Below are 23206 nucleotides of genomic sequence, written 5' to 3' on the forward strand. Positions count from 1 at the left end.
AAATTAATTTTCATATAAATCTTTGGAAATGAATTTGAGCGAGAAACATCACCCACCAAATCTTTGACCTCCATTTCCACCAAGGAGGAATGGATTTATCGAAAAGCATGAAACACCCTTCAAATGAATTTGAGCACATATGTTTGTTTTTCCACACTTGCGGGTGGAATTTCCCGAAACCCCGTTTTAACGTGGACCTTCATTACATAAGGTAACTAATGTGAAAATTTCGGCTTTCTAGCTCTTACGGTAGGGGCTGTGCGGTTCAGTCAGTCAGGACAAACAGTTTTATATATACGGATAAACCTTTATATCTAGAAGTTTTACTACTATCTTAGCAAACGATTAGAAATCACTTTATACCCAGACAATATATGGAACTGCTGCTTGCCACGGAGACTTTAAATTAGCCCGATACCAAAGTATGCTTTCAATAATAAAGATTTATTATCAGTGGCAAGGCAGTATGATTTTCAATCAACGCAATCAATATTATCTGAACAAATTTAATCAATCCTGAAGTGCCAATAAAACGGCGTAGATAATGAGCCTCAACTATTTCATAACTTACACTATAAATGGCAGGATACGCCTTCCCTATGTCAGTTTTATTTCAGGTATGAAAAATGAAGACCGTTTTTATAATTCGACTAGTTACGCCGCTGTCTGCAGGTAGTTAATTCCTTAAGTCCAGTAAGCAATCAAATCATCCATAGATGATTCGCAGTTAAACAAGGATCATCCCACGCGCATTGTTATTCACGGCTAGACACAAAGCTATAAGGACTCGATAAAACCCGAAATTACTAAGGCTTTGTGATTTCAATGTCATCATTGTCGACTAGTCGCGTGCTCGCAGCCTGTATTACCCTTCCCCTGTTAAGGCTGTTCCCGGTGCTGGGGGAGGGTGGGAACCATGATCAAGTATCTGCAGGAGAATCACGATATGTTTCTGGACAACCTATACGTGATTGCTGGTTACGTTGGCCAGACCGTTCGTGAAGGCAGAATTCCCACTATTGTTGGTCTGGATCCTGCCAGGCCTTCCTTTAGCTATAATAAAACCAACAAGCGCCTGTCCTTCGATAACGCCTATTATGTGGAGTCTTTTCAGAATAATACTATCAAGTGCGGTGACTACGAGGCGGCTGTCAATAAGGATTGCGGCAGCATTTCCCATAGTGTGAGGCAGAGTTATGTGAATATTTGTGCTTAAGCTAATTTAAGCTAGCATGGCAGCTCAAACTTCTTGTATAGGAAGTACAAACAACGTTTGCCTTAATCAGCGAAAATAATAAGATTTTAGCTTAACTTAGCCAAGCGTAGAGTTTTTCAAAGGTGTTGATGCAAATTAGTTGAACATTTGTAACGGTTACTATTATAAAACGCAACACTTATATCTACATTAAGGGTGAAACTGCTAACCAATTCGAAACCCTGGCTGAAGACCCAAAATGAAAGTATTCTTTGTACTGACTGCTCTGCTGGCCGTTGGTAAGTCACACTTTTATTCGTACAAGAGAATGCATTTGCTCATATATCTGCCCTTTTAGAAACAGCCGTGTCCACTAAGGAGCGCATTCATGGCGAGAACGGCTGGTATGTACCGAAAATAGACGGCACCAATGAGTGGATGGATCTGCACAAGGCCAAGAAGCTGTTGGACAACGTTGGAAAAATCCTTTTCGACGCTGATGTCTCCTTCTATCTTTACACCAGATCAAATCCAACCAAAGGCAAGAAAATCAGAGCCTCAAAATCGTCTATCAATGCTTCGTACTTCAACAAGGATCATCCCACGCGCTTTGTCATTCATGGCTGGACTCAGAACCACTCAGACTCAATGAATACCGAAATCACCAAGGCTTGGCTGTCCCGTGGTGATTACAATATCATTATTGTGGATTGGGAGCGGGCTCGCTCCCTTAACTATGTATCCTCGGTGATTGCTGTGCCCGATGCTGGCGCCAAAGTGGGTGAAATGATCAAGTACCTGCACGATAGTCACGGCATGTGCCTGAAGAGCCTAATAGTCATTGGTCACAGCCTAGGCGCCCATGTTGCTGGATATTCTGGCAAGACCGTTGGTAGTGGTCGTATCCATACTATTATTGGTCTGGATCCTGCTCTGCCCCTCTTCAGCTATAACGAGCCCAAACATCGTCTGTCTTCCAATGACGCTTACTACGTGGAGACTATCCACACTAATGGCGGCATTTTTGGTTTCCTCAAGCCCATTGGCAGGAGCGCTTTCTATCCCAACGGCGGCATCCGACAGCCGAGATGCGGTTTCCTCGGCAGCAGCAACTGCTCCCACAAACGCTCTGTCACCTACTATGTCGAAGCCATCACCCACAACAGCTTTGCAGCCATCAAATGCAGCAACTACATCGAAGTTATCGAAATGGATTGCGGCAGCACCTACAGACACGTTCGCATGGGAGCCGTTACCAACGCGAATAAGGTTGAAGGCACCTTCTACGTTCCTGTGAAGCGGAATGCACCGTTTGGCTACAACAAACTATCAACTGATTCGAAGAGGAGAGTATTTTTCTGAAAAAGTTCAATTATAATCGTTTTAGTCATGGTATAATTCCTAATGTTTCTTATTAACAATCAACGTAACCAACTTACTTTTAGTCAAGTGTAACGTGGTGATAAATGCTGGCTACAAGCTAATTAGTTAAATATTTTTAACATTTGGTATTATTTTTACTATTTTAGAAAAACGAGCTAAGATCCAGAATGGAATTCCTTAGGTAGTTGGCCTTCGAGTCAGTAGTGAAAAGGCAAAATTTATCTTAAGTTCTACAACAGATCAGATCCCAATGAAGGCAATATTCAAAATTATCTAACGCTTTATTAAACTTCATTCTTATACCCTGAACACGTTGAAAATGGGTAAAAAATATATTGCTTATCTACAAATGCATGTAACAGGCAAAAATGAGCATCCATAAAGTATATATATTCTTGAGCAGCATTAATAGCCGAATCCATCTAGACATGTATATCTGTCTGTGAAATCATCTGTCCGTCCATATGTGTAAACGCAAGAATCTCAGAACCTGTAAGAGCGAGACATTTGAAACGCATACTTTCCCGCGGAGATATGACGCTTGAAAGCCACATATGTATGTATGTAGGTAGCTTCGCCGATCTAAAAACACATACTTCTCTGTGAAAATATGACTTGAAAGTGGATATGACGTTTGAAAATGACATAGCTCCGTGGGGAAGTATGTGTTTTTAGATCGGCGCAGCTATGTAGCTTTAGAACGACATAATCTCGCCGTGATCAACGGCGGAGCAATGTCACCACTCAATACTTCTGTAATTTGGATGCGATCACTTTGTGGCTGTCTCGTGATTCGAGAACAGAAGAACAGGGTCTTACATAACGGCCACGAGCTTAGAACACTGTTTCAAACTTGTATGTGAGCATGTGGGCGCGTGTACATGCTGGAATATGGAATTCGCCACGAAGGGGAACGAATTCGCCTGATCATTTGTCGCTTAACAAGAAAGAGAATCGAGAGGTATATCCTAACAATAACCAACTTGGCCATTGGTCACCACAAGCTACAAACGTCATATCTCCGCGGAGATATCTCTAGCTCTTACAGGTTCTGAGATCGTTGCGTTAATACATACTGACGGACAGACGATCGAACAGACGGACAGGTAGATGTACATACATAGCTAGAAGGTCCCGGCTGTTGATGCTGATCAGGCATAAATGTGAAGACGGGATGCTCCTTTCTGCCTGTTATATACATTTGCACAAAGGCAATATACCATTTTACCCATTTTCAAGGTGTTCAGGGAATAAGAATGGAGATTAATAAAGCGTAAGATAATATTGAATTTTGCTTGCTTTGGGATCTGATCTGCTGTAGAACTTGAAGGAAGCGTCCTTTGAGATAAGTTGTGCCTTTTCACTACTGACTAAAAGGCCAACTACCTAAGGAAATCCATTCTGGAACTCAACTCGTTTTTCTAAATAGTAAGTAGTAAAAGAGCAAAAACAATACCAAATGCTAAAAATGTTTAACTAATTAGCTTGAAGCATTTATCAACACGTTACACTTGATTAAAAGTAAATTAGTAGCTCTGATTGTAAATAAGAAACATTAGGAACTATATCATTATCAAAACGGTTATAATAGGATTGCTTCAGAAAAATACACTCTTCTACAAATCAGTTGGTATTTTGTTGTAGCCAAACGGTGCATTCTGCTTCACAGGAACGTAGAAGGTGCCTTCAGCCTCATGCGCGTTGCCAATGGCCCCCATGCGAACGTGTTTGTAGGTGCTGCTGCAATCCCTTCTCATAGCTGCTATGTAGTTCCTGCATTTGATGGCTGCAAAGTTTTTGTGGGTGACAGCTTCAGCATAGTAGATGACAGAGAGAACGTGGGAGCAGAAGCTGATTAAATTGCATTCGGGCTGTTGCATGCCGCCATTGGGATAGAAGGCGGCCTTGCCAATGGGCTTGAGGAAACCAAAAATGCCGCCATTGGTCTGAATGGACTCCACGTAGAAGGCGTCATCGGAAGACAGACGACGGTTGGGCGCGTAATAGCTAAAGAGGGGCAGAGCAGGATCTAATCCGATAATGGTATTAATACGACCACTACCAACGGTCTTGCCAGAATATCCAGCCACATGGGCGCCTAGGCTGTGACCAATGACTATTAGGCTCTTCAGGGACATGCCGTGACTATCGTGCAGGTACTCGATCATTTCACCAACCTTACCACCAGCACCGGGCACAGCCAGCACAGCGGCGAGGTAGTTAGTGCGAGCATCCGCCCAGTCCACAACAATGATATTGTAATCGCCACGGGACAGCCAGGCCTTGGTAATTATAATAGTCAGCGAGTCCAAATAGCTCTTCGTCCAGCCATGAATGACAAAACGCGTGGGATGATCCTTGTTGAAGTACGAATCATGAATAGACGATTTCGAGGCGCTGATTTTCTTGCCTTTGGTTGGATTTGAACTGGTATAGAGATAGAAGGAGACATCAGCGTCGAAAAGGAATCTTTTAACGTTGACCAACAGCGTCTTGGCCTTGTGCAGATCCATCCACTCACTGGTGCCGTCTATTTTCGGGACATACCAGCCGTTCTCGCCATTAATGCGCTCCTGAATGGACAGGGCAGTGTCTGAAAGGGCAGATATATGAAAATGCATTCTATTAAACGAATAAAAGTGTGACTTACCAACGGCCAGCAGAGCAGTCAGTGCAAGGAATACTTCCATTTTGGGTCGACAACCAGGTTTTCGAATAGGTTAGCAGTTTCACCCTTTATGTAGACATAAGTGTTGCGTTTATAATAGCAAGCGTTACAAATGTTTAACTAATTTGCTTCAACACCTTTGAAAAACTCTACGCTTGGCTAAGTTAAGCTAAAATCTTATTATTTGCGCTGATTAAGGAATACGTTGCTTAACTTCCTATACAACAAGTTTGAGCTTTGATTTTGCCGAAGGGAGCCTTGTCGTTCACGGGCACATAGAAATAACCCGCAACCATGGTGGGCACTAGTGTCGGCGCCAAGGCGAACGCTGCTGTAGGTGCTGCCGCAATCCCTATTGACAGCCGCCTCGTAGTTGCCACACTTGATGGTTCCAAAGTTATCCTGGGTAACGGTCTCGGCGTAATAGGTCACAGAGCAACTGTGGGAGCAGGAGCCAGTGACATCCAATCCACAGCCGGGTTGTTTCTGGCCGCCATTAGGATAGAAGGCGCCCTTGCCAATGGGCTTGATGAAACCGAGTTTGCCGCCATTGGTCTAAATAGACTCCATATAATAGGCGTCATCGGAGGACAGGCATTTGTTGGGCTTATTATAGCTAAAAAAAAGGCCTGGCAAGACCCAGACCAACAATAGTGTGAATTCCGCCTTCAACAACTTCCCCACAAAGAAAGTGACACATCTCCGCTGTTGATCATGGCGAGATTATGTTGTCTCAGAGCGACATAGCTCCGCCGATGTAGATCACATACTGCTCCGAGAAAATATGACAAAACTCCGCCGATCTAAAAACGACATTATATCGCTCGGAAATACATATATCAATTGTAGAACGGCAGAGATATCTCGCGGGCAAAATTATGTCGTTACCCACTTTATTCTTGGTATGTTTGTGGAGTATGCAACGAAAACGAAGTTGAATGGAGGTTGTAAGATCGAGTCCGATAAACTTTTGAAATATAAAAACAAATATTTTTTTTTTTTTTTGCTTAAGGAAACGAGCGCGTAGCCCGAGCTGCATTCGGTGTTGGAAGAAGAGGAGCTACGACTAGAGCCTCTTACTTCTTTAGTTTAACATTAGTGGAATTTGATTTGTAATAAAGTAAAATATGCCGAAGCCCATTCACAGTTTGGCATCAGCTTTTTAAAATAGAATCCATAATTGGGTGTCGTGTCATCGAACTAATTTGAAGATGCACTCAGCTAGCGACCTTATCAGCGTGCTTGGCAAATGGAACTTCCAAAGTGGGATTTCCTATCAGAAGCATAGGAATTATCTGATTGAGCGTTGACAAGTTTAAAGTGTTATCAAAATCTGAAAGTGATTAGTTTTAAATATGTTTAGCGCTGTTTGACTATAAAAGGGAACGAACTGCCAACCAAATAACAAAACTAGCTACGATCACAAAATGAAAGTATTCCTTGTTCTAGCAGCACTGTTGGCCGCTGGTAAGTCCAAACTTTATCCTAATAACCGAATGGAATTCCTTACGTAGTTGGAATTGCAGTCAGTGCCCTGCCCATTCAGGAGCGCATTCATGGCGAGAATGGCTGGTATGTACCGAAAATAGACGGCACCAGTGAGTGGATGGATCTGGACGAGGCCGAGGAGCTCTTGGCCAATGGTGAAATGATGGAGGGCCGCATTAGCACAAACGCCGTCTCCTTCTACCTGTACACCAAATCAAATCCCACCGACGGCAAGGAAATCAGTGCCTCGGAATCCTCTATTCGTGATTCGCACTTCAACAAGGATCATCCCACGCGTTTTGTCATTCATGGCTGGACTCAGAGCCACTCAGACTCGATGAATACCGAAATAACCAGGGCTTGGCTGTCCCGTGGTGATTACAACATCATTATTGTGGATTGGGCGCGTGCTCGCTCCGTTGACTATGCATCCTCGGTGATTGCTGTGCCCGGCGCTGGCGGCAAGGTTGGTGAAATGATCAAGTACCTGCACGATAGTCACGGCATGTCCCTGGACAGCCTGATGGTCATTGGTCATAGCCTGGGCGCCCATGTTGCTGGCTATTCTGGCAAGACCGTTGGTGATGGTCGTGTTCATACCATTATTGGTCTGGACCCTGCCCTGCCCCTATTCAGCTATGACAAGCCCGACAAGCGTCTATCCTCCGACGATGCCCATTATGTGGAGTCCATTCAGACTAATGGCGGCAAGCTGGGTTTCCTCAAGCCCATTGGCAAGGGTGCCTTTTATCCCAACGGCGGCAAGAAGCAGCCCGGCTGCGGTGTCGACGCCACCGGCTCTTGCTCCCATGGCCGCTCTGTGACCTACTATGCTGAGGCCGTCACCGAGGACAACTTCGGCTCAGTCAAGTGCTCCGACTACGAGGATGCAGTGGCCAAGGAGTGCGGCAGCACCTACAGCAGCGTTCGCATGGGTGCCGACTACAATTCCTACATGGTCAGCGGTAGCTTCTACGTGCCCGTGAACAGCAATGCGCCTTTTGGCAAAATTGAATAGGTCTTGCTATCTGTATATCTGAATAAAGTGTCAACATAATAATTGAATTTTAAAAGTGTGTACTCCTTGCCGTATCGCCATCGAGATACGATACTCTGACAGACCACTTGGGGTCCGTGCGCTGCGAATCAAGTGCACGGGCACACGTCAGAGATTAGCGAGACGCGTAACTCGGTGGGGGCAAAAATGGGGATTGGTTTGTTTTTATTTTTTTTTTGCGCTAAGCACATTCTATAAATACAATGGAAGAGTTGTTTACGCTTGCACTGCTCGTGCTGGCAGGTGAACTGATTGGTTTGGAATTCATCAGGCGATGAGATTTCTGATTGCGAATTCTGATAAAACTAGCCTGGGCCGGTGAATGGGAAAAGAGTTAGGATGGAAATCATGGCATTAGGCGGATTTATACAGCAACAGTAATTCCGAGAAGGGGCAACAGCTCAACCAGCATGGTTCAACTATTAGAAGCTCGCATTTCCATACGAAGCATGCAGCCAAGTATAACAACTACAAGAATGTCACGAACCAGCGCCTGGCTGGAACGGGGCGAGCTCAACAGGATTGTTATAGATTAGGTAGATGCTCGTACAGGGAACACAGTGAGTATAGCGACGTCGGTCGCTGGCTTTGGAATGGATCACAGGTTGGAGCACTTGCCAATGCTCTACTAGATACAGCTGGACAATCTGTGACAGTGTGCTTGCTTTGCGTGGCCACAAAGTCACACAATTGTGGGCTAAGACCGGCTCAAGCTTTTTCAGTTGTGCCTCTGCAGCTATAGCAAGTCGGCCTAGTCTGGCCAACACAGATGCGCACTCCTTGGCATTGGACTTTGTTAGACGCATTGGCGGAGGCCACTTTAATCCCATCAGTGGACTGTGACAACTGGGACCAAGGACTGTGCCCATCAGTTCGGGGGCTGACTAAATGTGCTCCTCAAGAATGAGGCTCCTTTTGGCCGTATTTGCTTAGCTGACAAAACAAATCAATTCTCTGTATCTGTTAAACGATTGCGTTTACCTATCAGCGCATGGGCGTAGAAAGAGGGTTAGAGCCTATTTTTATCGCTTACATCCCAATCAGACACGTGTCAGTAGGTGAAGTGGCCAAACAAACAAATCACATGAGTTCTACTGTGTAGAGTGCCCGGCTAAGAGATACCCTGTATCCAGGTACCTTAATGCTCTGCGCAATGGCTGTTCTTCGGCTCGCTTGAATAACTGCTGTATTCCATATCCGAACTGTTATTTGACATAAAGGATTTTAAGAAGGCATTCAAATGTGGGTATATACCAAAAATTAATGGTACATAATAAAAGAGGGGGAAGAATCCAAAAGTGCTAATGGAGAAAAAATTGTCAATTGCTTATTGAATCGATTTTAATCACACGTGGTGAAATATCGAATAAAATGTAATTAACTTGATCTACGAATGGTAGTCGAGAGCCTGGGGAGACTAGATCGGTTGATCTGTTGATGTGATCGTAGGTGCCTCCTGCACAGATGTAACATACCCCATATTAATCAATTAGCCTAGGTACAGGGCATAAACAATGGCAATAGCGAAAGTCAATGTTCATTCGATTTTGAACTTATTAAAAATTTGCGGTCCGATTTCGCCGCCAAGCTGCTCGTTATCATACTTATCAATGGGAGGTGCGGAGGGGCACTCATCAATCAATTGGCCAAATCTCAAGTGGCTCTGCAGAGCATGCCTGTGATTTGATAAACTGCGTCCATATAAAGCCCCAGCCAGCGACAGGTCCGAACACAAGTTTAGGTGGACTTTTGTTTAGCGTCATGAAACTGTTTTTGGCTCTCGCATTTTGCGTGTTGGCGGGTAAATAACTGGAAGGATGTGTGCCTTAATCCATAAGTGTTAAACCAATCTCTTAACTTTATTCACAGCCAGCGCCGTGGAGCATAAGATTAATGGTGAGAACGGCTGGTATGTGCCCCAGGCTGATGGAACCTTCGAATGGGTGGACAAGGATGTCGCCGAGGCCTACTTGGCCGCCCATGCTGAGCGTGAGCGCAGCCTGTTGAATCCCGTTACCTTCTATCTGTACACGAAATCCAACATGAACTCAGCCCAGGAAATCAAGGCCACCCAGTCAAGCATCTCTGCTTCGAACTTCAATCCCAATAATCCCACTCGCTTCACCATCCATGGCTGGACCTCCAGCGCCGATGACTATGTCAACTATGGTGTCCGCAATGCCTGGTTCTCGCACGGCGACATGAACATGATCACCGTTGACTGGGGTCGTGCCCGCTCTGTGGATTATGCCTCCTCGGTCTTGGCCGTGCCCGGAGTCGGTGAGCAGGTTGCCGACCTGATCAACTTCCTGCGCAACAACAATGGTCTGTCCCTGGACAACACGATGATCATTGGCCACAGCCTGGGCGCTCATGTGTCTGGGTTCGCCGGCAAGAACGTCAAGAACGGTCAGGTGCACACCATCATTGGCTTAGACCCCGCCCTGCCTCTCTATAGCTACGACTCGCCCAACAAGCGTCTCAGCTCCACCGATGCCTACTATGTGGAGTCCATTCAGACCAACGGCGGCACCTTGGGCTTCCTCAAGCCCATTGGCAAGGGCGCCTTCTACCCCAACGGTGGCAAGTCCCAGCCTGGCTGCGGTGTTGATTTGACCGGCTCCTGCGCCCACAGCCGCTCGGTGACCTACTATGCTGAGGCCGTCAACCAGGACAACTTCCCCACCATGCGCTGCGGTGACTACGAGGCCGCCGTCTCCAAGAACTGCGGCAGCACCTACAGCTCTGTGAAAATGGGCGCCGTTACCAACGCCTACATGGTGTCCGGTGACTACTATGTGCCCGTCAACAGCCAGTATCCTTATGGCTATGGCAACTAGACTGAATATGTTTAATAAACATTCAAATTTTATAGCAAAAACTATAGTTTATTGAGTTGAGTTTCATTTTCACATTCATAAGAGACGCGTTAAATAAGCGCACTTATGTTTTTGAATATATAATACAAGTATACTTTATGTACCTATGAAGCAGATATACATTAAGTTTACTTGTTCTATACTTGAGAAAATCACGATAACAGCTTGATACAAATAATATATACTCTAAAGAGACAAAGACTCTGTCGAAGCATTAACTCAGCCTATTTACCTATACTGAAAATTTCCCTACTACAGGGTATTCAGATTTTGAGCAAAGCCTTACTACTGCTTGAACTTATACAAGCTTCCGCAAAGCTTTCACTCGATTCAAAATATGAGTAGTTTTAGGTATTAGCCTATTGAGTGTTAAATGTATGATTTACACTCAATATGTATTAGTGCAGAGAAAAAAAATTTGGCTTATATTGAATTCTTTATTTTTGTTATTCTTATTAATATTATCATCAATATTAGTTATATTTATTATTATATTGTTATTATTATTACTATTATTATTATTACAAAAAACTAATATCCTGGGAATTCAAAGGTGGGATTCTCATCCTAGAAGTCGAAGTCGAATTCCGGATGAATTAAATAAAATCACTTCACTAACGATTTCAGATCCGACGCTCTCACTCGATCTCTCTCTCTCTCTCTCTGTCTCCCGCTCTCTAAATTAATCTTCTCTCTACCTGTCTCTCTATTCATTCAGAATTAGAAGATTAGTTTCCACTTCGAAGAACGCGTGGTTTATTAGAAATGAACCCCATGGAGAAATAAGTTGCCGCATATTGGGCACATATTTTCCTTCTTCCATACTATTTAAATCCATACTATATTTTAAGCTCTTATATATTTTCCAAAATGTTTAAAGTGCTTAAAAACAGTTTTGGCTTTTATTTTAGAGTACAATTGCGCACTGTGCAGTGAGTATTCGTAAGTGCTCAATGGATATTACAAGCAATCTAATCGGTGTTTTTGCCAATCTATCGCCTAAAGAGATTTGCACTTGGATTTAATTTATGGTACCTGATCCAATTTGGCAAATTCCTATAAATACTGGCGTCTGCTTCGTTAAGTGTATCAATATAAAAGCAGTCATGACATTGTGCTTGTTCCTAACAATTTGCGTGCTGACTGGTAAGTACTTTGCACCTCCCTTAAAGTTCATTTGAGTCATCATGATTTCAGCCAGCGCACTGCCCATTGAGGAGCAAACGGAACGCATCCACGGCGAGAATGGCTGGTATGTGCCACAGGTGGGCGACGAGTCCAAGTGGCTGACCACAGACGAGGCCCAAGGTCAGCTGGCCGCTTATGAAGCGCTAAATGACATGGAGATCGCTGAGCGCATTTCCCTGAACTCGGTTAGCTTCTATTTGTATACGCAGCGTAATCCCAAGGAGGGACAGCTCATCAAGGCCACGCGCAGCTCCATTGATGACTCCAACTTTAATGCCGCAAATCCTACCAGGTAGTGCATGTCCATGGCATAATCGCCCGCTTGCTCATGCTTGGATTATATTCACAGATTTACCATACACGGCTGGAACTCCAATTACAAGGACGGTGTCAACAGCGGCGTGCGCGATGCTTGGTTCCTGTCCGGCGACTACAATATGATAGCTGTGGATTGGTCGCGTGGCCGCTCACTGGAATACGCCTCCTCGGTGGCAGCCGTGTCGGCAACGGGCAAGAAAATTGCCAGCCTAGTGGACTTTCTGGTGACGGAGTACAGCATGTCCCTGGAGACGCTCGAAGTGGTGGGCTTCAGCCTAGGTGCTCATGTCGCCGGCTATACAGCCAAGCATGTGTCCAGCGGCACTGTTCAAAAGGTGGTGGGTCTCGACCCCGCCTCGCCGCTATTCAGCTATAAAAAGCCGGAAAAGCGCCTGTCCAGCACTGACGCCATCTACGTGGAAACCATTCAAACAAATGGCGGCACTATGGGCTTCAGCAAGCCTATTGGCCGTGCTACCTTCTATCCGAATGGTGGCAAATCGCAGCCTGGCTGTGGCCTCGATATAACCGGCAGCTGCTCCCACACACGCGCCGTCTCCTACTATGTGGAGTCGCTGCGAATGAACAATTTTCCCACCGTCAAGTGCCCCTCATATCAGGAAGCCCACAAAAAGGATTGCGGGAGCACCTACAGCACGGTGCGCATGGGTGCGATTGAAAACGAATATATTGCCGTTGGGGACTTCTATGTGCCTGTTAACAAGGAATCGCCGTATGGATTGGGTGAGCCCATCGAAAATGATCAGGATGAGAGTACAACCCCGCAGCCCACTACGGTTGCCGATGGAAATGATGCGACAACTACACCCGGCGATGATATTAACAACAGCTCCAGTGCCACAACCCCTGAAGGAATTATAACTACGCCCGCGCCCGAGGATGACAAAGGCAACGGTCGCAAGACGAACATTTATATCCTCAATTTAATATTCGTCAATGCGCAAATCAACAAGCGCAACGACTAAAAGTCCAAAAGTGGGCTGCCAAGAAGGCTTCCAAGTTGATTAATAAAGTGAAAATGAAATCGAACCGAACTTAATTGTAGATGGATAGCCTTTGATGTGCGCTTAGCAGCATCCGAGCTGCCACGCCCACAGCCCATGTTTCTTACCACTGAAAATGTGAAGGCAAGGGTATAATAAAGTTATACGAAACTTACAGGCAGAAGGTCCTCAAAAAATATAAATGTATATTCCTGATCAGCAGTCTATTAAGCCTGTATGTCCGCATGTCCGTATGTCTGTCTCTTTATTTGAATTTATCGATAACTGCCACCATTTAACTGAAGTCCATATATATGTATATGTTCTTAGTTTCAATTTATCGAGCACAGCTCAGGGATAAACAGACTTAGATACACAACCATTTATTCGTGGTTTTTTTCGTTTAGAAGAACATTTCATTTAATCTACAGCCTTGATATTTGATATTTGCATACATTAGAATGCCACTTGTATGATCTGAATTTCAAAATAATCAAACAATAAATACGGAGGATATGCCACAATAATTTATTCCAAAGGGAAGCAGAGGAAAGCCTAAGCTGTATAGCTTTAAGTGTGTGTCAAATGGATACTGTATATTATGTGTCGAGTACAGGGTATTTTCTAGTCAGCCACTCTCGACTAGAACACTCTTACCTGTTGTTATCTGAGTTTGTGCCCGGCATTAATTACGAAATCCTCGCTGTAATCGAAAGCACTTTGATGTATTTTATTGCAAGCTAAAAGCTGGCAATTGGTTTGATGCTGCACTGCGGGAATACTCTTAATTAAGACCAGATTCAATCTGATGCCCAGAGACTTTGAAACATGTGCATAAGTTATGTATAACAGCGAGTCGAGTTCTTCCTTTCCTTTGGCATTCAGTTACTCCCAATTACCGAAAAAAATCAAATCTCTAATCATCTTATTCCTAATTAGGACACAGCTGATTTAATACCAAGCCGAATTAAACTGCTTCTATTAAGTAACTGCTGCCATCTAGCTATCAAGCCAGAAGTTGGATTTATATGCTAGCTGTTCATTAAAGCCATTCAATTAGAAACACATGTTATAATTCTTATATTCCATTAACCACCACCAGAATAATAGCTCACTTAATAATCGCAGCTGTTCTAAAAGCTATGTCAGCAAAAACTTTGCATCTAGCCTTGTGGAGCATATGAAAAAAGTCTCTATTAGCCATACCCAGGGAATATATTTGGCTTATCGTTCTCTAGGCCATAATTTGTTTCGTTGTAACTTAATTAATAAAAATGTATGTGTGAATGAACTAAAGGAATTTAACATATTATTATTTATTTAATAGACGGAAAACTTTCTTATGTAAGCAATGGTATTTCCCTTAGCTTGCCTGCTTTATACAAACACATTTCTCATCCAAAATACAGGCTTTAATACCTACATCAAAGTAAGTGCCATTAACACATTTCTGTGCTATGAAATCTCCAGCGATGCACTCCATGTAGGCGGCACAGTCATCAGGGTCTGTCTCCCGTTCACCTTCCTCACATTGATCTGACAATGGAGTACATATACCATAATCGTCCACGACGCAGCTCTGAAGAGTTGTGTGAAAATAGCTGCCATATGAGCAGAGTTTCTTAACCAGGTCACCGTTAAAACATTGCAAATAACCAGAGCAGTCCTCGGGATCGTGTCTAACCTCATGATTTGCACATTTGGTACCAAACGACGAACAGATTCCATTCTCATCGATAAGACAGGTTTTTAAAGTGGAATTATAATAGCTACCATTGGCACATATCAATTCTACGAGGATTCCATTTAGGCACTTTAGATACCCACACTTATTTTCGGGATCTTCCTCAAGCTCACCCTCTGAACATTTTGCAGGAATAGGAAAACAGATTCCATTGTCGTCAATCTCACAGGTCTGAAGTGTGGAATTGAAGAAGCTACCACTGGCACACTTCTGTTCGATATAGCTTCCGTTAACACATTCCAAGTAACCAGAACAATCCTCAGGATCCTCCTCCAGTTGACCCTCCAAGCATACAGGAAGCGTTGGACATATTCCATTCTCGTCGATCTCGCAGATGCTTAGACTGGCATTGAAGAAGCTACCAACCTCGCACTTCTCCTCCTCAAGGCTCCCGTTAATGCATCGTAAGTAGCCGCAACTATTTCCGGGAATCTCCTTAATCTCATCTTCCAAACATTTTTCAGGAGCTGGAGTACAGACTCCATTCTCATCGATTTGACAGATAATAAGAGTGGAATTAAAGAAGCTACCATTGGCACACTTTTCCTCGATTAGACTTCCATTAATGCACTTCAGGTAACCGGCACAATCCTCAGGATCCTCCTGTAGTTCACCCTCTAAGCATTTTATGGGACATATTCCATTCTCATCGATTTGACAGACCTTAAGAGTAATATTGAAGAAGCTGCCATTGGAACACTTTTCCTCGACGAGGCTTCCATTAATGCACTTCAGGTAACCGGCACAATTCTCAGGATTCTCCTGCAATTCTCCTTCCGAACAATTCCCGGGAAGGGAAGAACATATTCCATTCTCATCGATCTCGCAGATGCTCAGACTGGCATTGAAGTAGCTACCAATATCGCACTTCTCCTCCTCGAGGCTGCCATTAATGCATCGTAAGTAACCGCAACTATTCCCGGGAATCTCCTTAATCTCATCTTCCAAACATTTTTCAGGAGGTGACGTACAGACACCATTCTCATCGATCGCACATATCTTAAGAGTGGAATTAAAGAAGCTCCCATTAGCACACTTTTCCTCGATTAGACTTCCATTAATGCACTTCAGGTAACCGGCACAATCCTCAGGATCCTCCTGTAGTTCACCCTCTAAGCATTTTATGGGACATATTCCATTCTCATCGATTTGACAGACCTTAAGAGTAATATTGAAGAAGCTGCCATTGGAACACTTTTCCTCGACGAGGCTTCCATTAATGCACTTCAGGTAACCGGCACAATTCTCAGGATTCTCCTGCAATTCTCCTTCCGAACAATTCCCGGGAAGGGTAGAACATATTCCATTCTCATCGATCTCGCAGATGCTCAGACTGGCATTGAAGTAGCTACCAATATCGCACTTCTCCTCTTCGAGGCTGCCATTAATGCATCGTAAGTAACCGCAACTATTCCCGGGAATCTCCTGAATCTCATCTTCCAAACATTTTTCAGGAGGTGACGTACAGACACCATTCTCATCGATCGCACAAATCTTAAGAGTGGAATTAAAGAAGCTACCATTGGAACACTTTTCCTCGATTAGACTTCCATTAATGCACTTCAGGTAGCCGGCACAATCCTCAGGATCCTCCTGTAGTTCACCCTCTAAGCATTTCATGGGACATATTCCATTCTCATCGATCTCACAGATCTTAAGAGTGAAATTAAAGAAGCTGCCATTGGCACACTTTTCTTCGATGAGGCTTCCATTGACACATTTCAGGTAACCGGCACAGTCCTCAGGATCCTTCTGCAGCTCTCCTTCCGAACAATTCCCAGGAAGGGTAGAACATATTCCATTCTCATCGATCTCGCAGATGCTCAGACTGGCATTGAAGTAGCTACCAATATCACATTTCTCCTCCTCGAGGCTGCCATTAATGCATCGCAAGTAACCGCAACTATTCCCGGGCATCGCCTCAATCTGGTCTTCCGAACATTTTCCAGATGCGGAGGCACAGACCCCATTCACATCGATGACGCACACCTCGTATGTTGGATCAAAGTAGCTGTCATTGGGACATTTTTGAATTAAAATTTCTGCATTTAGACATTGCAAATAGCGGGCACAGTCATCTGGATGAGATTGGACAGCGCCCTCATCGCACTCATTGGGCTTATCTAGATCGATGTTCAACGCTAACATCGGACATGCAAATCCGAGTACGAGCAATAGAAGAAGTACTATCCAATGAAATATATTATAAGAAGTTGCCTGAGTAAAGCTCCAACATTTCTAGCTTACCATTGTTATTCCTCCAAACTGGCTGCGGCAACATTTTCAAGAACTGAGTTCATTTCAACTTGGAGGCTGCTTTTATATTTTCTAATGCTCTTAACGTAATGAAATTTCCTGTTGTCTTGTGGTGCTTTGATAAGAAAACGCCAATATGGGCCTTATCGAAGCTTTTTAAGTGTTGCATGTGTCTAGTCATGCCAAAGTAAACAAACCTATTGCCATTTGTGCATCACATCGGCAATTACACAAGAACAAATATCAGAAAAATATCACCAGTAAAGCAATGCATTGCTGATAGGAAAATATGGCAGATCTTAGGCAAAAACGAAAGCAAATGAGATTTACCGAGAAACAATATAGATCCAAAACAATTTCTGTGTGACAAGTTATTAAGCCTAATAAGTCTCCAAAGTTTTTTCCCCAGGCAATTTAAGGAATTTCAAACAGATTTAATGGCTCAAAGGTGAAACGGCCTATATATATATTAGGATCACTTCGGACCTCTATATGATGACGTTGGTCTTCTTGCTAAAAAAAGAAAAAATTCATTTGAATAGGAATTTAGACGAGCCTGAAATTGTGTGGAATGCCAGAAATCGTGTCGAGTGATTTGCATATTTCTTTCCTGCTTTCTCGCTCAGTTTTTCAATTTTTCACTTAGCCCGCGCTGAGGTCCTTGTCTCGAAATGCCTCGCATTCATATTGTTTTACATTGCCACCAACGTCCCACACCCACACACACACACACACACAAACACACCTTTAAGGCCTCAACTTGCCTTAAGGGCAGACCATCAATAATGCAGGGCACAATATTAACATGCCTAACGGCACCGCCGAGCATTTGTTGCTTGCCCCACCAACAAAAAACCAAAAAACCAAAAACAAAATAAAGAAAATATAAAAAATAAAAATAAAAAGACGTATGCGAAAAGGTCAGACAGCTTAACGGTCCAAATGGAGTTCCGTGCAATGCACCGACAGGAGACGTAGAATACACGGTCCGACGCTTGAGAGTTCATTACTCACCATTGCGAGGAGCTACACGTGTGGTAAACGGCTGTGCCTACGGCGTGCTTAAAGCCTTTAAGCCCACGCAGCCATGCCACATCATTGTTTGTAATATTAATTTATCAAAAACAGTTCACGGTTGAACGCTTTCGGTTCCACTTGCCAGCATACGCAGACTTCTGATACCCTTTATATATACCCGTTATATGTAGAACATGTGATTAGCAGCAAACATGAACAGCAAGATTTTAGCACTAACAATAAGCAGCATGTCTGTATAGCTAATACAAGAACATCCCTCTATCATCGGCATATTTCGCTTACGACTCAGTACCTCCAGTGTTTATTATATTTAATAAATTTTCATTCTTTTTTATTTTGCTATAATTTGTTGCGGCCGATTTCTAACCGAAACGTTGTATTGCGAGCGACTACAGTAATAAGTCCCAATGTTATTCGAAAATCTACATGTACATACCAAGGTGAGTCAGCGTACCACAGTCCTGTACACAGAGAGTATTCCCTAAGCCATCACACAGAGCTGCAGCTTGGCTCCCAATATATATATAGTCCATGGTCTCCATGGTATCAAAAGTTTAAAGAACTAAACGCCGGCAATAAATACTAATACTGTTTGTGCTGATTTTCAAAAGAAAATTGCTTGGCTATTTTGAGCGAAAGTTGATGTTATACCCTAAGCCCATTTAAAATGTGTAAAAATGGTTATATTGGTTTTGTGCTAATGTTTGTAACAGACAGAAGACACTCTTGTATATGTTCCAGATGAGGAGGATGGGCTGAGTCGATGTAGCCATGTTCATGCTTGTCCATCTGTCAGTCCACTGTGAAATCGCTGCGATCTCGGAAACTATAGAAAGTAGATGATGGTGGTTTAAAATAAATATTCTCCTCTGTTTTCGATATCTGCCATTTTCATAATGTCTGTAAGTACCAATTTCAAGACTTGGTTTTAAGCATAATTCGCGTTATATACCAGCTAGATACCCCTAAACTTTGTATGTGTGTTCTCGTATAGTATATGCAGATTAAGAAAATTGTACGTTCTAGATAACTTTGACCATTCGCTAAAGTGAAAATTAAACCTTATTTTTTAAAGTAGATGTGATAATTTCATAAAATTCGCACAGTAAACACCGAAGTTAAGAAGTTTAAAAGCCAGTTACAATCTTGGTAGGGTCAGCCTTACGCTAATTCCAGGGTATCTCCTAGTCGATACTTGCTCCTACTTGTTTGGGCTGCCTTTTGGCCAAAAAGCTGCCCGACGTTTGGCTGAGTGGCCACAGCGGCTAATGAGGGTTGCCGCCGACCGCCACAACTAACACAAATGTGTCAACTGGCCATTGTTCTGTGGTGGTCCCCAATGACTTGGCCATGGAATGTGGTCGAGCTCGTGGAAAGGTGCACTAAAGGACAACAGAGAATGCTGCGTGAAGGGTCATTTGCAGCAAATGAAATTGGCAGCCGTCGTTTAAATGGACTGTTATGGTAAAGCATGCTGAAATAAAGGTAACATTACAAAAACTAAGTATCTAGATTTGTATTTGAACGCTTGAACAATCTTTTAGGGCCGATGGGTTTCTTCAATAGGGACACGAGCGAAGTGTCTCACAAAGGCCCCCCCCTTTCCCACCCTTGAAGAATAGCCTGTGAATGCTGTTTACCCATGTGTTCAGCTTGGTTGAAGCTCAATAGAAAACTAAACGCAATAAAACCCAACTACTTATCTGTCTGTCAAAAGGTCCTGCCAGGCATAAAGCTGCTCCGGCCTGGCGTATTCTCAGCCCAAATCTCGCAAAATACGCATAAAATGTCAAATTTTATTCGAATTAATTTATGATTACATTTTATTATATAGTAATCGACCCCGAACGCCAGTCAAGTGTGCAGGTCGGGAGGCAGTGCCCAGGGGTCGTGTGTTGCATGCCTCACTGCACTTAAGCACGGGTATGTAAATGTTTATGATGCATTGGAAAAATGCGAAATGTCTGAGAAATAAATATAAAAAATGGTTTATTAAGGCGCGATTCTTGAGCCAGCAGTTAAACATAGCCGAAATTTCAGTTTAAAAATAAAACTGTTGTCTTTGAGGTGCCGCATTTAAAATACCCTTTTCAGACATGGGACACATGTACTATATACACAATGGAGTGTGTCATAGCTTGCAGAGCTGTATTAATATACTCAGTTAAGGAGCTATCATGATAAAACATTTTTAAACATTTTAAGTCGAACCAATATGTCAAGTGATGACCAAGGACTTAAAAATTGAGTACTTGCATGAAAAGAGTTTTTTGAAAAATATCGATTAAACTTGCCATATAAAAGATATGCCATAGTATAAATCATATCATATAGTTCTCGTAGAAACAATCAGTCGAAATTAAAGTTTTTGTGTGAAATACCTTTTAAGCTTTCATATTTAAGATGCCTCGAAACTATAAGGTTTACATTACTCCAAACCAAGGTTGACCACTATAATATATAGCTATAGCAACCAACGGTCTTCTGTTCTAAAAGATAGTCAAATTCGCGACTCAACCTCTTAAAACTTAAGAGATTAGCTCTAATGCAGGATTTCAATATCGATCTTCATCGATTTCTTGGAAACGGAACAAACTATCGATTATCGGAAACAAACTCTCGCGGGCACTAGGAGGACCTACGTTCAAAATTGTAAACCTCTTGCTCTTATAGGTTCTAAGATCGGCTATTATGATTCATGCTGACCAAGAATATATACACTTTGTGGGGACGGAGAAGCTTCCTTCTCCCAGTTTTATACATTTGCACAAAACCCATTTTTACCCATTTTCAGTGGGTTCAGGATATTGAATACCCCACATATGCTTTATGTCAGCAAGAGTATTAAATATTCGAGAGTCCGCATTGATATTAAGTAAGTCAGGTTTTTACAAGTTGTTATGCTATGAGGCAATATGAAATACATGCGAACTTCATTATAAAATTGTAATGTGTCCTACATGTTCACATAATAAGCAAATGGAACTGTAATCGGTAAATCCTTAAGAATAGCCACAAGATATAATCAAAATAAACATACAAAGATATTTTGCTCAACTCCAATCGCATTGTTCGTGATGTGTGTAAACAGAGCATAAGTCTGATAAACATGGTTAGCCGGCGGCAAAAATACAAAAGATAAAATCATGGCATATTCCGCATATGCCCACGTTACCTGTCGAAGTTGTTTCCACAGACTCTTGCAGTTATTCACAATAATTCTAATCACATTCAAAAAATAAAAATAAATATATTAAAGTAAATTTCGCCCTCACGAATGACCACGGAAAACGTTGAAAACACAAAGGAGCTGGAGGCAGAGATAAAAAAATCACAAAATGAGATAAAACTTTGACGGTTGCAGAAATAAGAGCCAAACAAAGCCGCAATAAGAAAAAAAGTAAAGAGTAAACTTTGTCAAGGAATTTTTAATATGGCCGCTTGAAACTTATATCATTTCGAGGCGGTTTCATCTTTTTTTCCTTTTTCAGCTGAATATATCAAAAGGAGTTCGTTGCATCAGGCAGATTGTTTTCGGGATTATTTTTAAAGCTGTTCTAAATAAGTAAAACAAACCACGTGCAAAAGAGTTTGCTCTCTCTCTCTCTCCCTCTCTCTCTGTCTCTCTCTCTCTCTCTCTCTCTCTCTAAGTGTTTTTCTGGCAAGAAAATTGCATTTTATAAACACCCGACCGGTTTATTATCACGAGTTGCCAACTATTTTAAAGTTCTTTGTGTTGTGTGTGTGTGTGTGTTTGTGCTGTGTGTTTTGTATATGCACGTGTAAACAAATTGAATTTGTTGCTGTCGTTCTGGCTATTGCTCAGTTTCAAAAGGTGTTCTTGTTGCATATTGTTAAGTGCTTTGAAAAAAAATTTAACTAAAATCAACCGAAGAAGAGAACCAGGTATAGCAGGGAGTGCTCGACTAGAAGATGTCTTATGCCTGCGCCGTGCTGAACCTACCAACATTCTAGCTGACTTCAGGCATACACAGACACAGACACTCACACACACACAAGCACGCAGCGGGTGTGCTTCTTCTTCCCTTGGCCCACTACGGGAAATGCATTCCTGATTAACTTAGATGTTTTTAGCGACAGCCAAATGTGTGGAAATAGCACAGTTCAAGAATGTGATTTTTTTTAGAGGGGAAATGCGGGCGTGATTGCAAAGTGAAATGCTCCGGATGTGTGTATACTCTAAGATATCCTGCATGCCTAATTTAATGTACGTAGCTCTTCTTATTTTCGAGTTATGCTCAATAGAACATGTATAATGTATAAAAAACAAAAGAAGTACTCGTTCTGCGTGTGACATAGAAGAGCATATATCAAATATTAAGCTCCTTACTTTTATAGTTTCCAAAATCGACTCCATAAATGGACAGGCAGACAGACGGTCAGCCAGGCGGACAGACGTACTTGGCTGGATCAAAGCATCTTGTCGTTCTGACCATAAATATATACATTTTTTGGTTAAAGAAGTCCTCTTCTGACTGTAACAAATATTTGCACAAAAACAATATACCCTTCTAAAGGTTCAGGCTGTAGAAAATTAACAAAATAAAGTGCGGTTAACTTAGAGAAACCTACAAAAAAAAATAATGCTGAATTGAAGCAATTTTTTCCAAGTTTCTTTACGCCAATAAATGTCTTAAATCAATACAAATTGCCCAATCTAATGGCAAGCATGTATTCTGCAATGAGCTGGTCTTAAAAATTGAAATTTAACAGATAATCTTCTTCGAATAAATGCCAATAATAATAATGAATGAGATCCATGACATACAAGATCTGGCACACACTTCTAGACTTCTTCGCCTTGTCTATGGAATGTAGTGAAAAATATTTGGAATTAAACATTCTAAAAACAAAAGAAATTTTTTTTTTAAACATTAGGCTCGAAGCCAAGCAAAATTCTTTACCTAATTGTGTTTAAATTGCTGCGCAATCTGTAGTTAAATGATTTATAAACATTTTTCATATTT

At 42.5% G+C, this 23206-nt stretch overlaps 7 protein-coding genes across 11 annotated transcripts in view; 4 read left to right on the forward strand and 3 right to left on the reverse strand.

The window, feature by feature from the left end:
* RYa-R (RYamide receptor) overlaps positions 1-23206 on the reverse strand; it is an 87184-nt gene that overhangs the window by 59824 nt on the left and 4154 nt on the right. The window lies entirely within an intron of this gene.
* Positions 1415-2593, forward strand: LOC135438374 (phospholipase A1-like). The gene is made up of 2 exons (XM_064696670.1): positions 1415-1494; positions 1554-2593. Exons 1-2 carry the CDS (start codon positions 1455-1457, stop codon positions 2555-2557), a joined length of 1044 nt encoding a protein of 347 aa, XP_064552740.1. The 5' UTR covers positions 1415-1454; the 3' UTR covers positions 2558-2593.
* LOC135438393 (pancreatic triacylglycerol lipase-like) lies at positions 4142-5358 on the reverse strand. Its single transcript, XM_064696697.1, has 2 exons — positions 5229-5358; positions 4142-5171 (listed from the first exon to the last, which is right to left on the reverse strand). Exons 1-2 carry the CDS (start codon positions 5266-5268, stop codon positions 4195-4197), a joined length of 1017 nt encoding a protein of 338 aa, XP_064552767.1. The 5' UTR covers positions 5269-5358; the 3' UTR covers positions 4142-4194.
* Positions 6564-7799, forward strand: LOC135438645 (phospholipase A1-like). The gene is made up of 2 exons (XM_064697023.1): positions 6564-6713; positions 6773-7799. Exons 1-2 carry the CDS (start codon positions 6674-6676, stop codon positions 7750-7752), a joined length of 1020 nt encoding a protein of 339 aa, XP_064553093.1. The 5' UTR covers positions 6564-6673; the 3' UTR covers positions 7753-7799.
* On the forward strand, positions 9449-10675 carry LOC135438539 (phospholipase A1). The gene is made up of 2 exons (XM_064696885.1): positions 9449-9592; positions 9661-10675. Exons 1-2 carry the CDS (start codon positions 9553-9555, stop codon positions 10629-10631), a joined length of 1011 nt encoding a protein of 336 aa, XP_064552955.1. The 5' UTR covers positions 9449-9552; the 3' UTR covers positions 10632-10675.
* LOC135438326 (phospholipase A1 VesT1.02-like) lies at positions 11705-13226 on the forward strand. The gene is made up of 3 exons (XM_064696610.1): positions 11705-11816; positions 11868-12150; positions 12208-13226. Exons 1-3 carry the CDS (start codon positions 11777-11779, stop codon positions 13160-13162), a joined length of 1278 nt encoding a protein of 425 aa, XP_064552680.1. The 5' UTR covers positions 11705-11776; the 3' UTR covers positions 13163-13226.
* LOC135438325 (multiple epidermal growth factor-like domains protein 10) lies at positions 14481-17245 on the reverse strand. Its single transcript, XM_064696608.1, has 2 exons — positions 17172-17245; positions 14481-17110 (listed from the first exon to the last, which is right to left on the reverse strand). Exons 1-2 carry the CDS (start codon positions 17203-17205, stop codon positions 14544-14546), a joined length of 2601 nt encoding a protein of 866 aa, XP_064552678.1. The 5' UTR covers positions 17206-17245; the 3' UTR covers positions 14481-14543.

Source organism: Drosophila montana, unplaced genomic scaffold, assembly GCF_035044405.1.
Source record: "Drosophila montana isolate Dmon_TW-CO22-7 unplaced genomic scaffold, ASM3504440v1 contig_3848_1, whole genome shotgun sequence".
Classification (NCBI taxonomy): domain Eukaryota; kingdom Metazoa; phylum Arthropoda; class Insecta; order Diptera; family Drosophilidae; genus Drosophila; species Drosophila montana.